Consider the following 14492-nt stretch of genomic DNA (forward strand, 5'->3'; position numbering starts at 1 on the left):
TATGAATGATACAAACACATAATACCCAGTAGCATTAACAGAGAATAGTGTGTGTTCTCAGGGACTAGAGCATGGCATTAATGATGCTGTTAGTGTACTACCCGAGTAGACTTGTAGACAAGCAGACTAGTAGACTTGTCAAGCTGCTGCGTGTGTCCTGTCCCCTTCCCCAGCCCATCAGAACTGTTTAAGTTACTGTATGATCTCCTCCTTCCTCTGTACACTTTTGCTTCTTGTTCTTAATGAATAAGTGATGTAATCAGAAGATTTTTTGGAACAGGCTGGTTTAAGAGCATTAATTAGCTTATCTTAAAGAGAATTTTTTTGACTGTATTTCACTAGATGCTTTTGATAGTGTTTTGGGCTGCTCCTTTTGACGCCAGGCAGCACCACCCTCTGAGGCTGTACATGAAGCACCATTTCTGCTGCCTTGGTAGATGTGCTCTGGCCTATCTCAGCCTGCCGCCCATGTAGCAGTGGCCTATCTTTTGCTTTCCTTGGAGTAGGTAACTCCTCTCTGAAGAACTCGCAGAAATAAACTTGTAGCTGAACTATCAGTGTGGGTGCAACCAGCTGCCCCTGGCTGAGCCCAGGCAATATTGCTGCCAGCCCTGGCCGCAGTAAGCCCCAGGAGTTCATCTTCAGAAAAGTTAAAGTACAGTCTCAAAGCAGGATTGTTTTGTGAATTACTGTGTGTTTAATTTCCCCATTTCATCCGTTTCCTTCTCCAGCAATTGAAAAGTGTACAACTGCCCCATTTCCTTCACTGTTTTGTTTTGCCTTGCTGTTAAATCCCTCGTGTTGGGCAGCCCTGTGTTGCTCCACTGGTGTGTAAGGATGAAGGAGACCACAAAGGAGCCTGCCCATCCTCAGGCATTAGTTGTGCAGGAACAGTGCTCGCGCTTTTAGTGCCTGGAAGAACGGCTGATGCTCTTGTGACAGTAACTCAGCAAAGGTGAAGGCAAGGTGTGCTCATCGTGTTGCTCACTCTCAAGGTATTTTGCATGCCTCAGTCATGATAAGCTCCCATTCTGCCCACATCCGTACCTTAAAAATACATCCAAGCTTCTTCTGAGGTGTGCACCCCAGTTCTGCTGGTTTCCCTGACCGTGTAGGGCACAGACAGTCAGCCTGAGAAGGAACAAGAGCAAAGCAAAGCCACAGAGGTCAGGGCTGTGGGAAGGGGACTGTTTGGAGAACAGTCCCTGCCCACCTCAGGCAGGTGGTGATGCTGTTGGAGGAGATGGACGCTGCCTGACAGGCTGTTCCACCAGCTCAGGATCTAGTGGTGTTCCTGCGAGGAACAAGCTCCAAAATTTTGAAATGCTAATCAGGCAGGGGAGCCTTGCTTCAGAGCCGTTCCCATGGGGAAGCTATTCTGGAGCTATATATTCTTGAAATTCTTAAGTCCTAAAAGCGGCTTTATCTCCAAGCCCACACAGACCTGGAAGCCTTGAGCAAGCCAGCGGCCCATCGGCAGAGCTGTCGAGGAGGTAGGCAGGTGTCGTGGCAGGAAGCCAGGGAAGTTTTTGAACAGACTGTCTGTGATCTTTCAGAACTTCCATAAAATCAAACCATCGCCACGAAACGTGTTCTGCTGAAAGAACATTTCACCTGTGTTTTCCAGCCAGCTTTTGGAGGCTCAGATATATATGTTCTTTTGATGGGGGATAAGGGGAGATAGGCTTGTTCGATGGGCTTTTCTTCTTTTTATTTCATAAGCCCTGATTTTTCTGTAGTATTAGGTAATTTTGTTGCCAAGTGACTAGCTGCCCTCTAGAAATTCCTTCCTAAAGAATACTTTGCCCTATAGTGCACGATATAGTAGTATGGATGCTAGCAGGTTTGGGGGATCATACACATGTTTGGAAGCAATTTTTGCCACAGCACTGCTTAACAAAGTGGCTTAAGACTCTGGTGGGACCAAGGTTGCTTCCAGATGTGCATTGCACCTTAACTAGTGGCACATACGTAAGGCAGCATAGCAGCTCCAGCATTGCCCCCTGGGCTGGAACAGCTCTGCCGACTAGGAGGAAGAGGGCAGACCTTCATAGCACCCCCCTGCCTTGTGCTTGGAAGCATAAAGTGCAGCACGCAGGGCCAGTGGGGTTGCTACGTTCGCGTGCTTGTTAGCATGCACTGCATCCGAGGGGACAGAAAACATTGCTTCCTCTGCTACAGAAAGGAACATTAAGTTATTAAAAGAAAGCTACTAGCTCGTGATTGATTTATGAGAGCAAATTCCTTACTAACCTTTTCACCCTTGCAAAAGTAACGATGCTGATACTTTGTGCTTGTGTAGAACCCGCGATCTTCACGTGTGTGCTTACCAAAGGTGAGGGTGTTATCCCGTCTGGCGGGTACTGCAATGGACCTGCCCAAGGCAATGCATGGTGCCAGCGCCCCAGCTCCCCGCTTCCCATAAACCTCTGAGGAGTCTTTCAGAACTTTTTGCAGATAATGTAGCTTTTAGCTCTTAAAGCTGCTCCCCAGAGTGACAAAATGCATAAATTTTCTTTGGGATAATTCAAAAATACAATTAGAGTGATGTAAGTAGCATACGGTATCGTTCCCATGGAGCGTGACCAGCAGCCATGTTAGCCAGTAAATCATAAACCAAAGGAAATCTAAAACTGACTAAAGTCAAATCAGCACTATAACAAAAAGCGACAGCTAAGAATATTTTAGTCTGCAAATATTTATAATGTGTGCTCATGGGGCGGTATTAATGTGCATACATCTTTTGGCTCTGCTCATGCATTAATATGAACATGTTATTTGTTCTTTCAGCCCAGTGGACTAATATCAGTATTAGCTGTTCCTAAAATATTACCAAACCTTTTTCTGGGCATCATAGGAAAGTATTGTCAGGCTGGTTTTAAATTTAATACCTCTCATAGAAGTTATGTCACAGCCCACCTGAACTCCTAGATCAATATGCTATTAAAGTCAGAGTAGCTTATCACAGACTTTTAAACCTGTCATCTAAAATTACTCTTTTTTTTTTTTCTCTAAATTTCCAAACTTCCTATAAACTCTTGAATTTACGACTTCACTTTTTGTGGTCACATTTGGTATATTTGAAAGGTGGCCATAGTTTGATAGCACTGTCAAAAGGAATAGTAAGTGTGACTTACAGTTCTAGTCCTGAGAATCGTCTCTGTATAAGGTGAAATTCTGATTAACTGAAGTCAGCAGAAGTTTTCCTGTTGACCTGCAAGGATTCATGATCTCTTAAATCTGTCCTGTATTATTATAGGATTTATCAGCAGATAAAATACTTCAGGGGGATTTTTCTTTAGCTCCTTACCAATTAGTACAGCTGGCCAGCAGGTAAGCTCTGATGAACTTCTGTAAGAAATGGATAAGGCTCCTGGTTACTTTAGATCCGGAGTAAAGCTGCTAACACCAGCTTAGCTATTCTGGATTTACTTTGATATAACCAATAGTAAATAGACCCTAAATTTGAAATCAAATTAATCCTCTTGGTCTTAACGAACCCAGCCAAATCACGAAGCTCATGTGTGAGCAAGGCAAGGAGTCCTAAGACTTCACCACGCAGCAGCACACAGAGAGATTCAGGACTCGGCTTTCTTGTTCCTTCCTGGTTGATTCTAAAATAATGGGTTTCAAAGCTTTCATGAAGCATCTGCAATGAGAACGGAGGACATTTTTATTTAATAATATGTAGCTTGCAGAATGATACCTGGCTTTTTGCACTAACAAGTAAGCTGAGTATGGTTAGAGTGTAAGGCTGGCACGTTCTCAGTGCTCTGTGGAGAGGAGGACTGACCTCCTGCCATTGTGCTTTTTACCTTGTTGGAGTTAGCAAGACATCATCCTTCATCCTAAGTTATCAACTGAACCAGAGACTAGTGACTGAGACATGGCAGTTCTGCCTTTCATGAAGTACTGTTAGCTGGGGAGAGGGGCCCACCTGGTAGGAAGCACGGCGCTGGTGAGTTTCAGCTGCTTTATTGGAAAAATTACATTTTTTCCCTTGCAAATTCACTGCAATCTCCTACAAGTGTTTATTGATGTGGAATTGCTAAAGTAAGGTGGTCTCCTACGCTTACATAAGAGGCAAAGAGCCTTGATTATTAGAAGGCTAGTGCAGAGCCCAGTAATATTGAACGTGGTGCTCATACATTTTCTACGCATTAAATACCTGAAATATTTCTAGGTTTTAAATGTTTCTCAGGAGTGTTTGTAAGCCCTGAAGCAGTCAGCTGGTACATCAAATGCAAAGGAAGAACAAATGAGAGAGGAGAAAACTTGACTTTTGCATTTGTAATTATTATTCTGGTATTAATGAGGTCAGATCCAAAGCCTGTTTGAATCTATGGGATTAGCAATAACACAGTTATTTTCAGAAGCAACGTTTTCACATTGAAAACATCTCTGTAAGTTAGATATTTTAATGAAATGAAACTTTCTTGTATATAGTTACGATGATCTCAGTGAATGCGATAATTGTTTTAAGTGTAAGATACTTGGAAGCACGTTTTTCCTTTTTTTTTTTTTTTGTATATTTTAGTCTTAATTATCCTTGAATTCCCAGAAACATAACTGTGACCTATCTTGCTGTCTGTGTGAAGCGGCTAATTTACACTCACAAAATCGCTCCTGAGTCCTCACGAGTGAGATGCTGCCATGTTGTGTTACCTGGCTTTGCCCAAGGTGGGGTTCGCAGCACAAAATCACAGCGGGTGGGAAGTTCAGCACTCCCAGTTCCCTGTCTTGCGCGTTAACCGCTCCTCGCAAGGCCGGGAGTTGCTCCTGCACAGAAATAGCTAAAGAGAATTTTAATCAGCCATTTCGTCTGGATTGGGATCTGTGTAAGTTTTGACTGATTGAAGGTGATGTGCCGAACTTTAATTGCAACCAGAGATCGGATGTTTCACAGAGGATCCGAAGTGACAAAGCCGGGCACTTCACAGGCCTGTTAAGTAAACAAAGTGACTTTAGCGGCAGGCTGTGGCTGACTTAGCGAAATTAAACTTGGTGATGAATTCTGGGGTTCACTGTTTTGGAAAGAACAAGGTCAAATAATCATAGAATCATAGAATGGTTTGGGTTGGAAGGGACCTTAAAGATCACCTAGTTCAACCCTCCTGCTACAGGCAGGGACATCCTTCCACTAGACCAGGTTGCTCAAAGCCCCATCCAACTTGGCCTTCAACACTGCCAGGGAGGGGCACCCACATCTTCTCTGGGCAACTGTCCCAGTGTCTCACCACCCTCACAGTAAAGAGTTTCTTCCTAATATCTAATCTAAATCTCCCCTCTTTCAGTTTAAAACCATTCCCCCTCATCCTATCACTACCTGCCCTTGTAAAAAGCCCCTCTCCAGCTTTCCTGTAGGCCCCTTCAGGTACTGGAAGGCTGCTGTAAGGTCTCCCCGGAGCCTTCTCTTCTCCAGGCTGAACAGCCCCAACTCTCTCAGCCTGTTTTCATAGGAGAGGTGCTCCAGCCCTCTGATCATCTTCGTGGCCCTCCTCTGGACTCGTTCCAACAGCTCCATGCCCTTCTTATGTTGGGGGCCCCAGAGCTGAACACAGTAAGCCAGGTGGGGACTCACGAGAGCATAATTTATGAGGCATTAATGAAAATACAAGTATTGGCAAAATCAGCAGGAATGAAATACAACGGGAGTCTGTATAGACAGATACTCAGTACTGTGGTGGCAGAGGCAGTTCAGACTTTCATCAAGGCATTGATCCTTTAAGCTCCCAAATCCCTTAATTCTGCAGCAATCCGGGGGGCTCCGTATGGCAACGCAGCGAGGCAGAGAAACGCCTGCAGCACTGGAGCCTCGGCATACAGCGAGTGCGTGTCAGGGCACGGCAAAGGCCCTAACAGCAGCGTGGCGCCCTCTGGCTGGTGGCACCTGCGAGTCCCTGATGCAGAGCAGGAGCAATGGCGGTGACAGGGGAGTCACCGGGGGCTGCCCCGGGCCATGCAGGACTTGCCTCACGATAGTGCTGACCGTGTGCTTGGCTCAAAGGGGACTGTGTTGCTCTTCCCAGCTTCACTGTATAATTGATGGTGTTTTCCAAGATCTTTTTTCCTAGACCCTGGGCATTATGTTTTGAGTGGGTTTGGGCAGAACAAACATTTTTCTGTAACGTGATTTCAATTAAGTTTCACTTAAACTAAATCTTGTTCTCAGTATGTTTACAGTAAAGCTGTGGAGTTATTTACTTATGTTTTAAAAAAAAACCACAACAGATTTTTCCTAAGTCAGTTTTAAAGTAAATAGAATTGGTTTGGTGCCTGCCAACACTTTGTTTCAGAAACACTCTGTGAAATGGCATCAGAATTGCAGCCGCTGTGACTTAGCAAAGTCCTTTGTAAACTGCTCGGTAGCAAGAAGCCACCAACCAGCTTGGTGGCCCCTGTGTCTCTTTTCCAGCTCCCCTCTGAGCTGGGGAACAGGCCCTGTCACTGGCAACGCTGAGCACAGGCTGTCACACCTGGCAAGAGCATAGGGGTCCCTGAAGTGGTGCAGATCTGGGGGCTGCCTTGCCAACGCATGCTGCAGAGGGGTTGTAGCCTTCTGAGACCCAGTCCCTACCTTTGTCTCCCCCAGGAGGTGTCTAAGTGCCACAGTTCAGCACTATGTTAAACTCTATGTGTTAGAAAATCCACAGCAACTTGGGAAGAAAGTTTAGCAACATATGTAATAGTGGTGGGGAACATAATTGTCCCTTAGATCCCGATTCAAAAAAAAACATGTGGAAAGTTTGTCACTTTGCGTTAAATCTTCTAGGGGCAGAAGAAATGTTTTGGGTAGAAAATCTGACTGACTTCAGGTCTGTCCCTACCTCACGCATTTGATGGCTAAGGGGTCTCAAGAGAAGTAGTAGTTGTGAGATCGGGTCAGACCCCGCAGGAGCCATACGTGCCCCACAGTACTGACATCGGGATGCATTTCCACCAAACACCAGCCTAACCAACTTTTCATTTTTCTATCAGATTGTGGTTTAAATGTGCACAAGCAATGTTCCAAGATGGTCCCAAATGACTGCAAGCCAGACCTGAAGCATGTCAAAAAAGTGTACAGCTGTGACCTTACAACGCTAGTAAAAGCACACTTCACTAAGAGACCAATGGTAGTAGACATGTGCATTAGGGAAATTGAATCTAGAGGTAAGGCATAGTTAATGGACTTCTGTTGCTTTACTGATAATCCGTTTAGATTGATCTGGGTCATCTGGGTTTCTGCTGAATGTATGATTGCTCAAAACAGATTTTGCACAAGACATTTTATGACTGCCAATTACCCTGCACAACTAATATTATACTTTGCATTATTTCATAGTTCATACCCATTTATAATTTTCATAGATTCTGCTAGAAATTGCTTAATGGACAATTACTGCTTTATAGTTATATGTTGGCACCTTTCTTTCCAGTAATATTTTTATTAAAAATTTGAGTGAATGTGCTAAAACAAAGGCAGGCAGTATTGATGTGTTTCCTAGTGCTGGTTCCCCTAGCATACACTGAGTATCCTTTTCTAGAATTAGAGTATTTGTTTTCATTCTGAAATAATGACTGAACATCAAGTATGCTAATTGCAGTTACTTTGAAATCGGTTGTAGTTGGTTTAATATGTTTCTTCAGCTCTGAAGTAATTTGTGTAAGCATCATTTAGTGCTGATATAACAAGGCAGCTAATGCAAGGGTCAGGGTTAAAAGGCCAGGATAAGATTTCATTCTGAAAGAAAAGCCTCATAAGGCTTTTAAAACATGTGTGCTTTTTCTGCCTTAAATGAAGAACCTGGCAAAGGAGAACAGGGTGGAAGGAAACTGTAAAATTAAGACTAATTTTAATCTTGTTAAAATGTTCATTGCAGGTCTTAATTCTGAAGGACTATACAGAGTCTCAGGATTTAGTGATCTTATCGAAGATGTCAAAATGGCATTTGACAGAGGTACAGTCTTTCCTGCATGCTGGAACTTTGTGCTGATCTACTAAATATACACAGTTTTCCTGCCCAGCCTCTGTCTGTCTCACGCTTCACTGCCTCAGTGGGCTGAAGGGGTCCAGCAACTGCTAGCAGAAGGGGAGCCTTCCCGTCAGAAACACGTATCAGCTTCACTTTGGCCTTTATTACCAAAATCTACTTTTCTCCTTCCATCAGTGTCTGTGCTTCGGTAATGATGTGCGTAGGAAAGGACAAAGCTTTCTGAACTACTGCCCTAATTTGCAAGTAAAACTCCGCTCAGGGCGGTGGGGGAGGGATAGAGGGCAAGTGGTAAAGTGCCTTAAGAGGGCTCTGCAGCTTAAATCCATCTTTCTGGATGAAAGCTCCAAAATAATAAGATGAATACAATAGTGCAAACAAAGTGTGAGTTATTACAGTCTAAAAGAAGGTCAGTGAGAACAAACTCTTCTCTCTGAGAAAAGAGAGTGGGAAAATTAAAGGCTTTCCAGCTGCAGTCCCCCTATCCCAGTAGAAATCAAGGCCAAAATCTGTGCTGGAAACTCACTCTCTCCTGTTTCTCCGGAGGACTGGACCTATTCAGACAACATCTGCCTCCTCTGCAGCGTTAGCAGGGTGGGGATGCGCTGGAGAAGCCAAGTTCTGTATCTGTGTCCACTGTGGTCAGGAGTAGGTGGTATGCTGTAGTTAAATGATGAACACATGTTTTTCGTATAAAATTAGGAGCCTCTGGACTAAGCTGGTTTTCTTTCTTTTACTTTTTTTCCCAGACTCCCGTGATTTCTCATTCAGTGCTGACAAATGTGTTGTTTGGCAATGCAATGTGTTCAGAAATAGCTAAACTTCCACACATTCCTAGAAGATAGATACTGCTAGATCAGGCAGGCAGGTTTATTCCAAAAAAAAAAAAACAACTTGCATTTTTTTGTAATCTTTTGAAACGAAGAGAGCATACGTTTCTTTATAAAATGCTTGAGGTTTTCACCCTGAAATGATGAACTTCACAGCCCAGTAACTCTCTCTTTTGCTTATAAAAGCCAAAGTCTGTAGTTGTATCCTGTTTAATGATTTGCTTAAGCAAGTTGTTATTTTTCTTTTGAATGCTGTTTTACATCTGTTTACATTTCCAAGGCTTTAATGGCAGTGCCTTTTCCACACAGATGGGGAAAAAGCTGATATTTCTGTGAATATGTATGAAGATATCAATATTATCACTGGTGCACTTAAACTGTACTTCAGGGATTTGCCAATTCCACTCATCACGTATGATGCCTACCCAAAGTTTATAGAGTCTGCAAGTAAGTATAACGCATTTTCCTCCTGGTTTTCATTCTTAGCCTTTTCTTCTCCTTTTTGTGCAGTACTTGCCTATTCATTTAATAGCTGTCCCATCAGCTCTTACCCTGCGTGCCCTATCTAGTCAGGATTGCAGGAGTAAACATGCACTGCACATTACGACGTGACCGTGTGGTGCTACGTGATCATGGTTACATTTTTCTTTGCCTTTGTCACCAGGAATGCTTCTTTTTCATCACACATAATGGATTACATCGCTTTGTGTGTCTCGCATGAACCCTTGATACTTGACAGTGACATTTAAAGTCTGTTGGGTTTATGTTGCCAGAAAGAAGGTGACTTGTGAAAATGTTTAGAAATAAGAAGTCATTTGTTTCTAGAGGTGTCCATTTTGAGTGTTTTCATAAGCTGATAAACACTAATCCTAAGGCCACCTTCAAGGCTGGCCTTGCAGACAGTGAGCCTGCGAGTGCGGCAGTAAGCCCAGCTGGAACATCTCTCCCAAGCATCCTGGCTGCCTGAAGCATCTCTGCAACGTAGCAGTCACACCAGCCACACCTGGAAAGGTGTGAGGTAGCTGTGGGTAGAAAACAAGGGCCGGCTGCCTGCCTTACCACTCCTCTGGAGAAGGCGCTTTCCACGTAGTACCGACACAGCCAAAGACGCTGATGGCAAAGTTCCCGGTACATTCTGCTGTCCCAGGGTTGCACCTGTAGATTATTTGTGCAAAACGAGTCCAGGCAGCAAGGATTGCCAGGGGAGGTTTTTTTTTTTTTTAGTAGGCTGCGAGGACTCTTTTGGTGGAGTGCAGAAGACTTTGGGGAGTTGTCTTTGTCCAAAACCAGTCACATTCTGATGGTGCTCTTAGCACCTCTTTGGACAGGCAAAACCTCCACTATGAGGTTTGGATAGGTTCTGGAAATCAGTAATCCAGCAGGGCTGTGAGACCCTGTCTTCTCTGCAGGCCACTGTTGTCTTTCTGTATGTGAATTCTGGCTGTACATGTGGTGACAGTTGAACATCTGTGTTCCAGAAACCACCGATCCGGATGAACAGCTGGAAATTCTCCATGAGGCGCTGAAACTGCTGCCGCCTGCACACTGTGAAACATTACGGTATCTCATGGCACATCTGAAGAGGTAGGTGGACTAGCTGGAAAGAACTCTTGAGCCGAACTCATTTTTAGCAAAGTCCATGTTAGGACCTCCAGAAAAGTCTAAGCAAGGCCCACCAAATCCTGGAGACAGGCTGTGGTGTGGAATGCTAGTCTGCACAGCTGCGAATACCCATACACTGGGGTTTATCCCACTGAAAGCTCTTGCAAAGCACTTAAAGGAAATAAGAAAAAAACCCCACAGTTTTGAAGGACAAAAGTCATCTGCCTGACAAATTTGCTCTATATTTAAGGTCACAGTGAATATTTATGGTAAAAAAGCCATTCACACCTCTGGGAATAATAAGTCACTCCCTGGTTAAGATACTAATACAGCTTAATGGCTATAGACTGGTGTCTTTTTCTGCTAAGTCTTGTCTACCCTGGTCATCCCTGACATCCCAAAAAAGACAGCACAGGCTAGGCTTGAGTGGACTCTGATTAGGCGCAGTGTTAATTGGCCCTCCAGCCACACATCTGGTGAGATCTGCCAGCCATTCCTCATCAGCGTGGAGCCCCTTGTTTCACCCGCCACCTTCTCAAAACCGTAGGAGCATAAATTCTGTCTGACGTTTCTCCTGCTCCCCGAGCCATGATGGAGGTTGGTCAGTAGGCTGAAAAATGAGAGAGTCCAACAGATGAAATCCAGTACAACAGCATGAGTTCTGTTTCTTTCAGGAAAGCCAGGAAAAAATCAATGTGGCATATTAGGCTGTCCATTTTAGTTCCTCAAGTAACATGAACTTACTGTCAATATATAAGAATCATTCCCTCTCCGTGGAAAAATACTTTATTTTAAGCTCTCTCTGCTTTTTTTCCTTCTATAGTTCTACAAGTAGGAATATGTTGACTCTGCTGAGTGCCTCAGGCAAAATACAGCTACAGCGTTTCTGCCTGATTTGTCCGTTTATTTCAGTGTCATTTCTAATGGATGTTTAGAACAGACACGGGGATGAGAGATGTGGGAACAAAAAAACCCACCCTACTGCTTGTGAAGTGTGAAGTTAATTTTTACCCTGTTCAAGAGTAGCTGTTGCTGCTCTAGTTAGCAAGTTGCTTTTGCACATCATATTTCTGGTACAGGTGAATGATAAGGTAGAAAGGTAACAAAATTCACTTGTTTTTAAACTCCCTTTTAATACATTTGCTGAAAAGAGCTGTGGTGCTCGACAGGCTGTTGTCTTGCTGCTGAACTCAGGTAATCAGACACAGCTCCTTTATCTGGAATAATTACAGACTGAAGACAGAGCAGCTTGGAACTATCAGTCTGACTTGTTTAAAAATTAAGGCAGAAGGGGGAAAAAGGAAGAAAAATCTTGACTTTTTTTTTTGTATGCCAAAGGATTTGTTCGTGCAGTGCAAGATGCCACAGTGGTGAAAAGAGAAATAATTTAGCCAGACTCTTTCAGTTGCTGTCCCTGGATTCTTAGTTGTTTCTGAGAATCCTTATGGATTCTTTAAACCGTAGTGTGTATTGAAACATTTGCATAATCTAAATTTGTTTCTTTGAGCGAGGCAATTCGCCAGGGTAAGGCAAGGCAGGAGCTTAGGCTTCGAGGCACGTGTGTGTCTCCCACGCGCGTTGCAGCAGGCAGCAGCGATGGGTGCGCTCGGTGCGGGATACCCCAGCCAGGCTGTCCTCCTCCCGCCCCACCGTGCCGGAGCCTGCGTTCTCCGTGCTGGGGCAGAGCAGCGCAGGAGAGCACAGGCTGCCTCTGAGCCCGCGTTAAGAAATACCATCCCATGACCCTGGAGACTGTTGTGGCTGGGTAGCAGTGACCCTTCTGGCATTTGCTGAGCAGACGTGTTTCTGCAGTAGCCAAGGCAGAGAATGCCTCTCCTGTAGGTATAATTCTTGGGCAAATTACACATCTGGATGTGGCCGGCAAACCTGCCCTGCAGCGGGGCCTCAGCCCACAGCTTTGAACAGGTCGGATTCCTGTGGAGCAGCAAAACGTGGCCTCCCGCCTCCTCCTCTCCCGCAGATGGGAACCAGGCGGCAGGAGGCTGTCCTGAGCTGGGGGCTTGGCTGTTGGGCAGCTGCTGAGGTCCCCAGAAGAGGGAAGGGTGGACGTGGGCCTGACAGAGCACAGGTTTAATGACCTGCTCAGGCTGCCATGACGTTACAGTGAGACCTTGGTGGTTTCAAAGGCGCTCTGAAGTGATGATCCATTTTTTTTTTTAGTACACGCCACAGGACATAATTTGTCTTGAAGAGGAACCAGGCGTCCAGCTTAGCACGGTTAGCCTGTAGTGCCTAAAGGCAGGGAATTTACGTGTGATGTGCTTCACTGCCATTGCCATCATATGCACGAGAGAGGAGCAGTGTGACCACATGGAGCCATGCCACCAGGGGACCTGGGTAGAATCCCACCTGGGTGGGCACAGTAGCACGTCCCTGGTGACCATAAAACTGCTAACGTAACGACAAACACGGTCTGCTCCCCATAGGAACGGCCTCTGGATGGTGCTGCTGTAAAGAGCGAAAGCAAAATTGTTCTGATTTGTCTGAATTCACCCCTCAGCCCCCTTCCTCACCGCGGAGTACCGATCCCTCCGGCAGTAAACGTGGTCTGTGTGCGGGGTAGGAGGACAGAGGCATCTGACTCATCGTAAACCCGCACAGCGTTCGCACTCACTAACTTGTGAGTGTTTCACCCGACGCCTCCGTATAGATCCTGCTGGAAGCAGCAGCCTCTCTGCAGCTTTGGGGAAAGGCAGGCATTTCTGTCCAGTTTCCCTGATTTTCCAGCATATGCAGGCATAGTTTGGCACAGAAGGAATGTGAAAAACACTGTCCTTTTTTTTACAGAGTAACTCTCCATGAAAAGGAAAACCTGATGAGTGCAGAGAATCTGGGCATAGTTTTTGGACCAACTCTCATGAGAGCGCCAGAACTGGATGCGATGGCTGCGTTGAATGACATCCGTTATCAGAGACTTGTGGTGGAGATGCTTATAAAAAATGAAGACATTTTATTTTGAATATTTTGGGGGTTTTGTAATAAAAAAGGAAGCAACAGTGTTCTATGGATGAAGGAATATTTTAAAGTAATTTAATGGCTCTTGTCGCTGAATTCCATATTTGCTAGAGCTTTCGATGTATTCAGGATAAAAATGAAGGAACTCTTTGTCATTTCTGTAGTGCCATTCAGCTGATGTTGAAAAAAGGTTAACACATACTTTCCAGTACTAGTAATCCTGGGTGTTTATCATGTTAAAATAAAAAACAAAAAGCCTAAAGCTATTGCATGATTTGCTCCCTGTTCTCCCTGTTCTGGTGAGACTCATTCCATGAAGAAGACAACTGAACTGGTGCAGCATCTTTGTTCTGGATAGTTTGTGATTGTAATTCAGCATGTTTCTCCGTGTAAACCTGTTGTGAATTTGCTTTTATGTTCTGTGTAATTGGTTTCTGATACTAAAAAGAAGGCCGACTTATGTGAAATGGAGCCTCTGGCAGTTTATTGACGTTTCGTATCGTTCTCTGCCACTTTTGGGGCCGATTTCTTCTTGGGTTTCTTTTGGTTTTTTTCATCATATAGGAATTTGTTTTTAACAGAAACAAAATGTGTACTTTAAATGTTACTTTAAGTAATTCTCCATGATGTTTATGGTGGTTGCAGTGAAATCTGCAATGCTGAGCAGTGTTCCTTTATTATTATTGCTATTTCAATTGTAATTTTGTATTTTTATCTGGCATGTGTATATTAATTTATTAAATTTTGCTTTTAGAACTGTAACATTAAGCTATTTTTATTTAATGAACATGTTTCAAAAATACCGTTTGTTTCATTTTTCACATTGGCACTTTAACCCTGAACAACCTCTGACTCAGAAGCAGTGAGTTAGAGTTTTACTGATTTTGACAAGACCTTTCTGATCTCAGTACTTTGGAGCCTGACACTTTGCTGAGTTCCCACCAATTACTCTTTAGTTTGAAAATTTATTTCTTTGTTGTCCAAGGTGCCTGTCAAGAATGTTTCAGAACTCTTAAAACGGAAGCCGTCTACTACTTCTTATTTTATATATAGATTGTTAAGATTACCTGTATGCGAACTGGAGTTGCAGTTTACCATTACGCAGTTGTAG

General features: G+C 44.1%; 1 protein-coding gene across 1 annotated transcript in view; it reads left to right on the forward strand.

Moving 5' to 3' along the window:
• CHN1 (chimerin 1) overlaps positions 1–14096 on the forward strand; it is a 103015-nt gene extending 88919 nt beyond the window's left edge. Inside the window, exons 9-13 of the mRNA XM_068407484.1 lie at positions 6979–7152; positions 7863–7940; positions 9113–9250; positions 10282–10387; positions 13214–14096. Of these exons, the coding sequence (XP_068263585.1) occupies positions 6979–7152; positions 7863–7940; positions 9113–9250; positions 10282–10387; positions 13214–13385 (668 nt within the window). The 3' untranslated portion in view covers positions 13386–14096. The remainder of the gene's footprint in view (positions 1–6978; positions 7153–7862; positions 7941–9112; positions 9251–10281; positions 10388–13213) is intronic.
• The last annotated feature ends 396 nt before the right edge of the window (positions 14097–14492 follow it).

Source organism: Nyctibius grandis, chromosome 9 (assembly GCF_013368605.1).
Source record: "Nyctibius grandis isolate bNycGra1 chromosome 9, bNycGra1.pri, whole genome shotgun sequence".
Classification (NCBI taxonomy): Eukaryota; Metazoa; Chordata; class Aves; order Nyctibiiformes; family Nyctibiidae; genus Nyctibius; species Nyctibius grandis.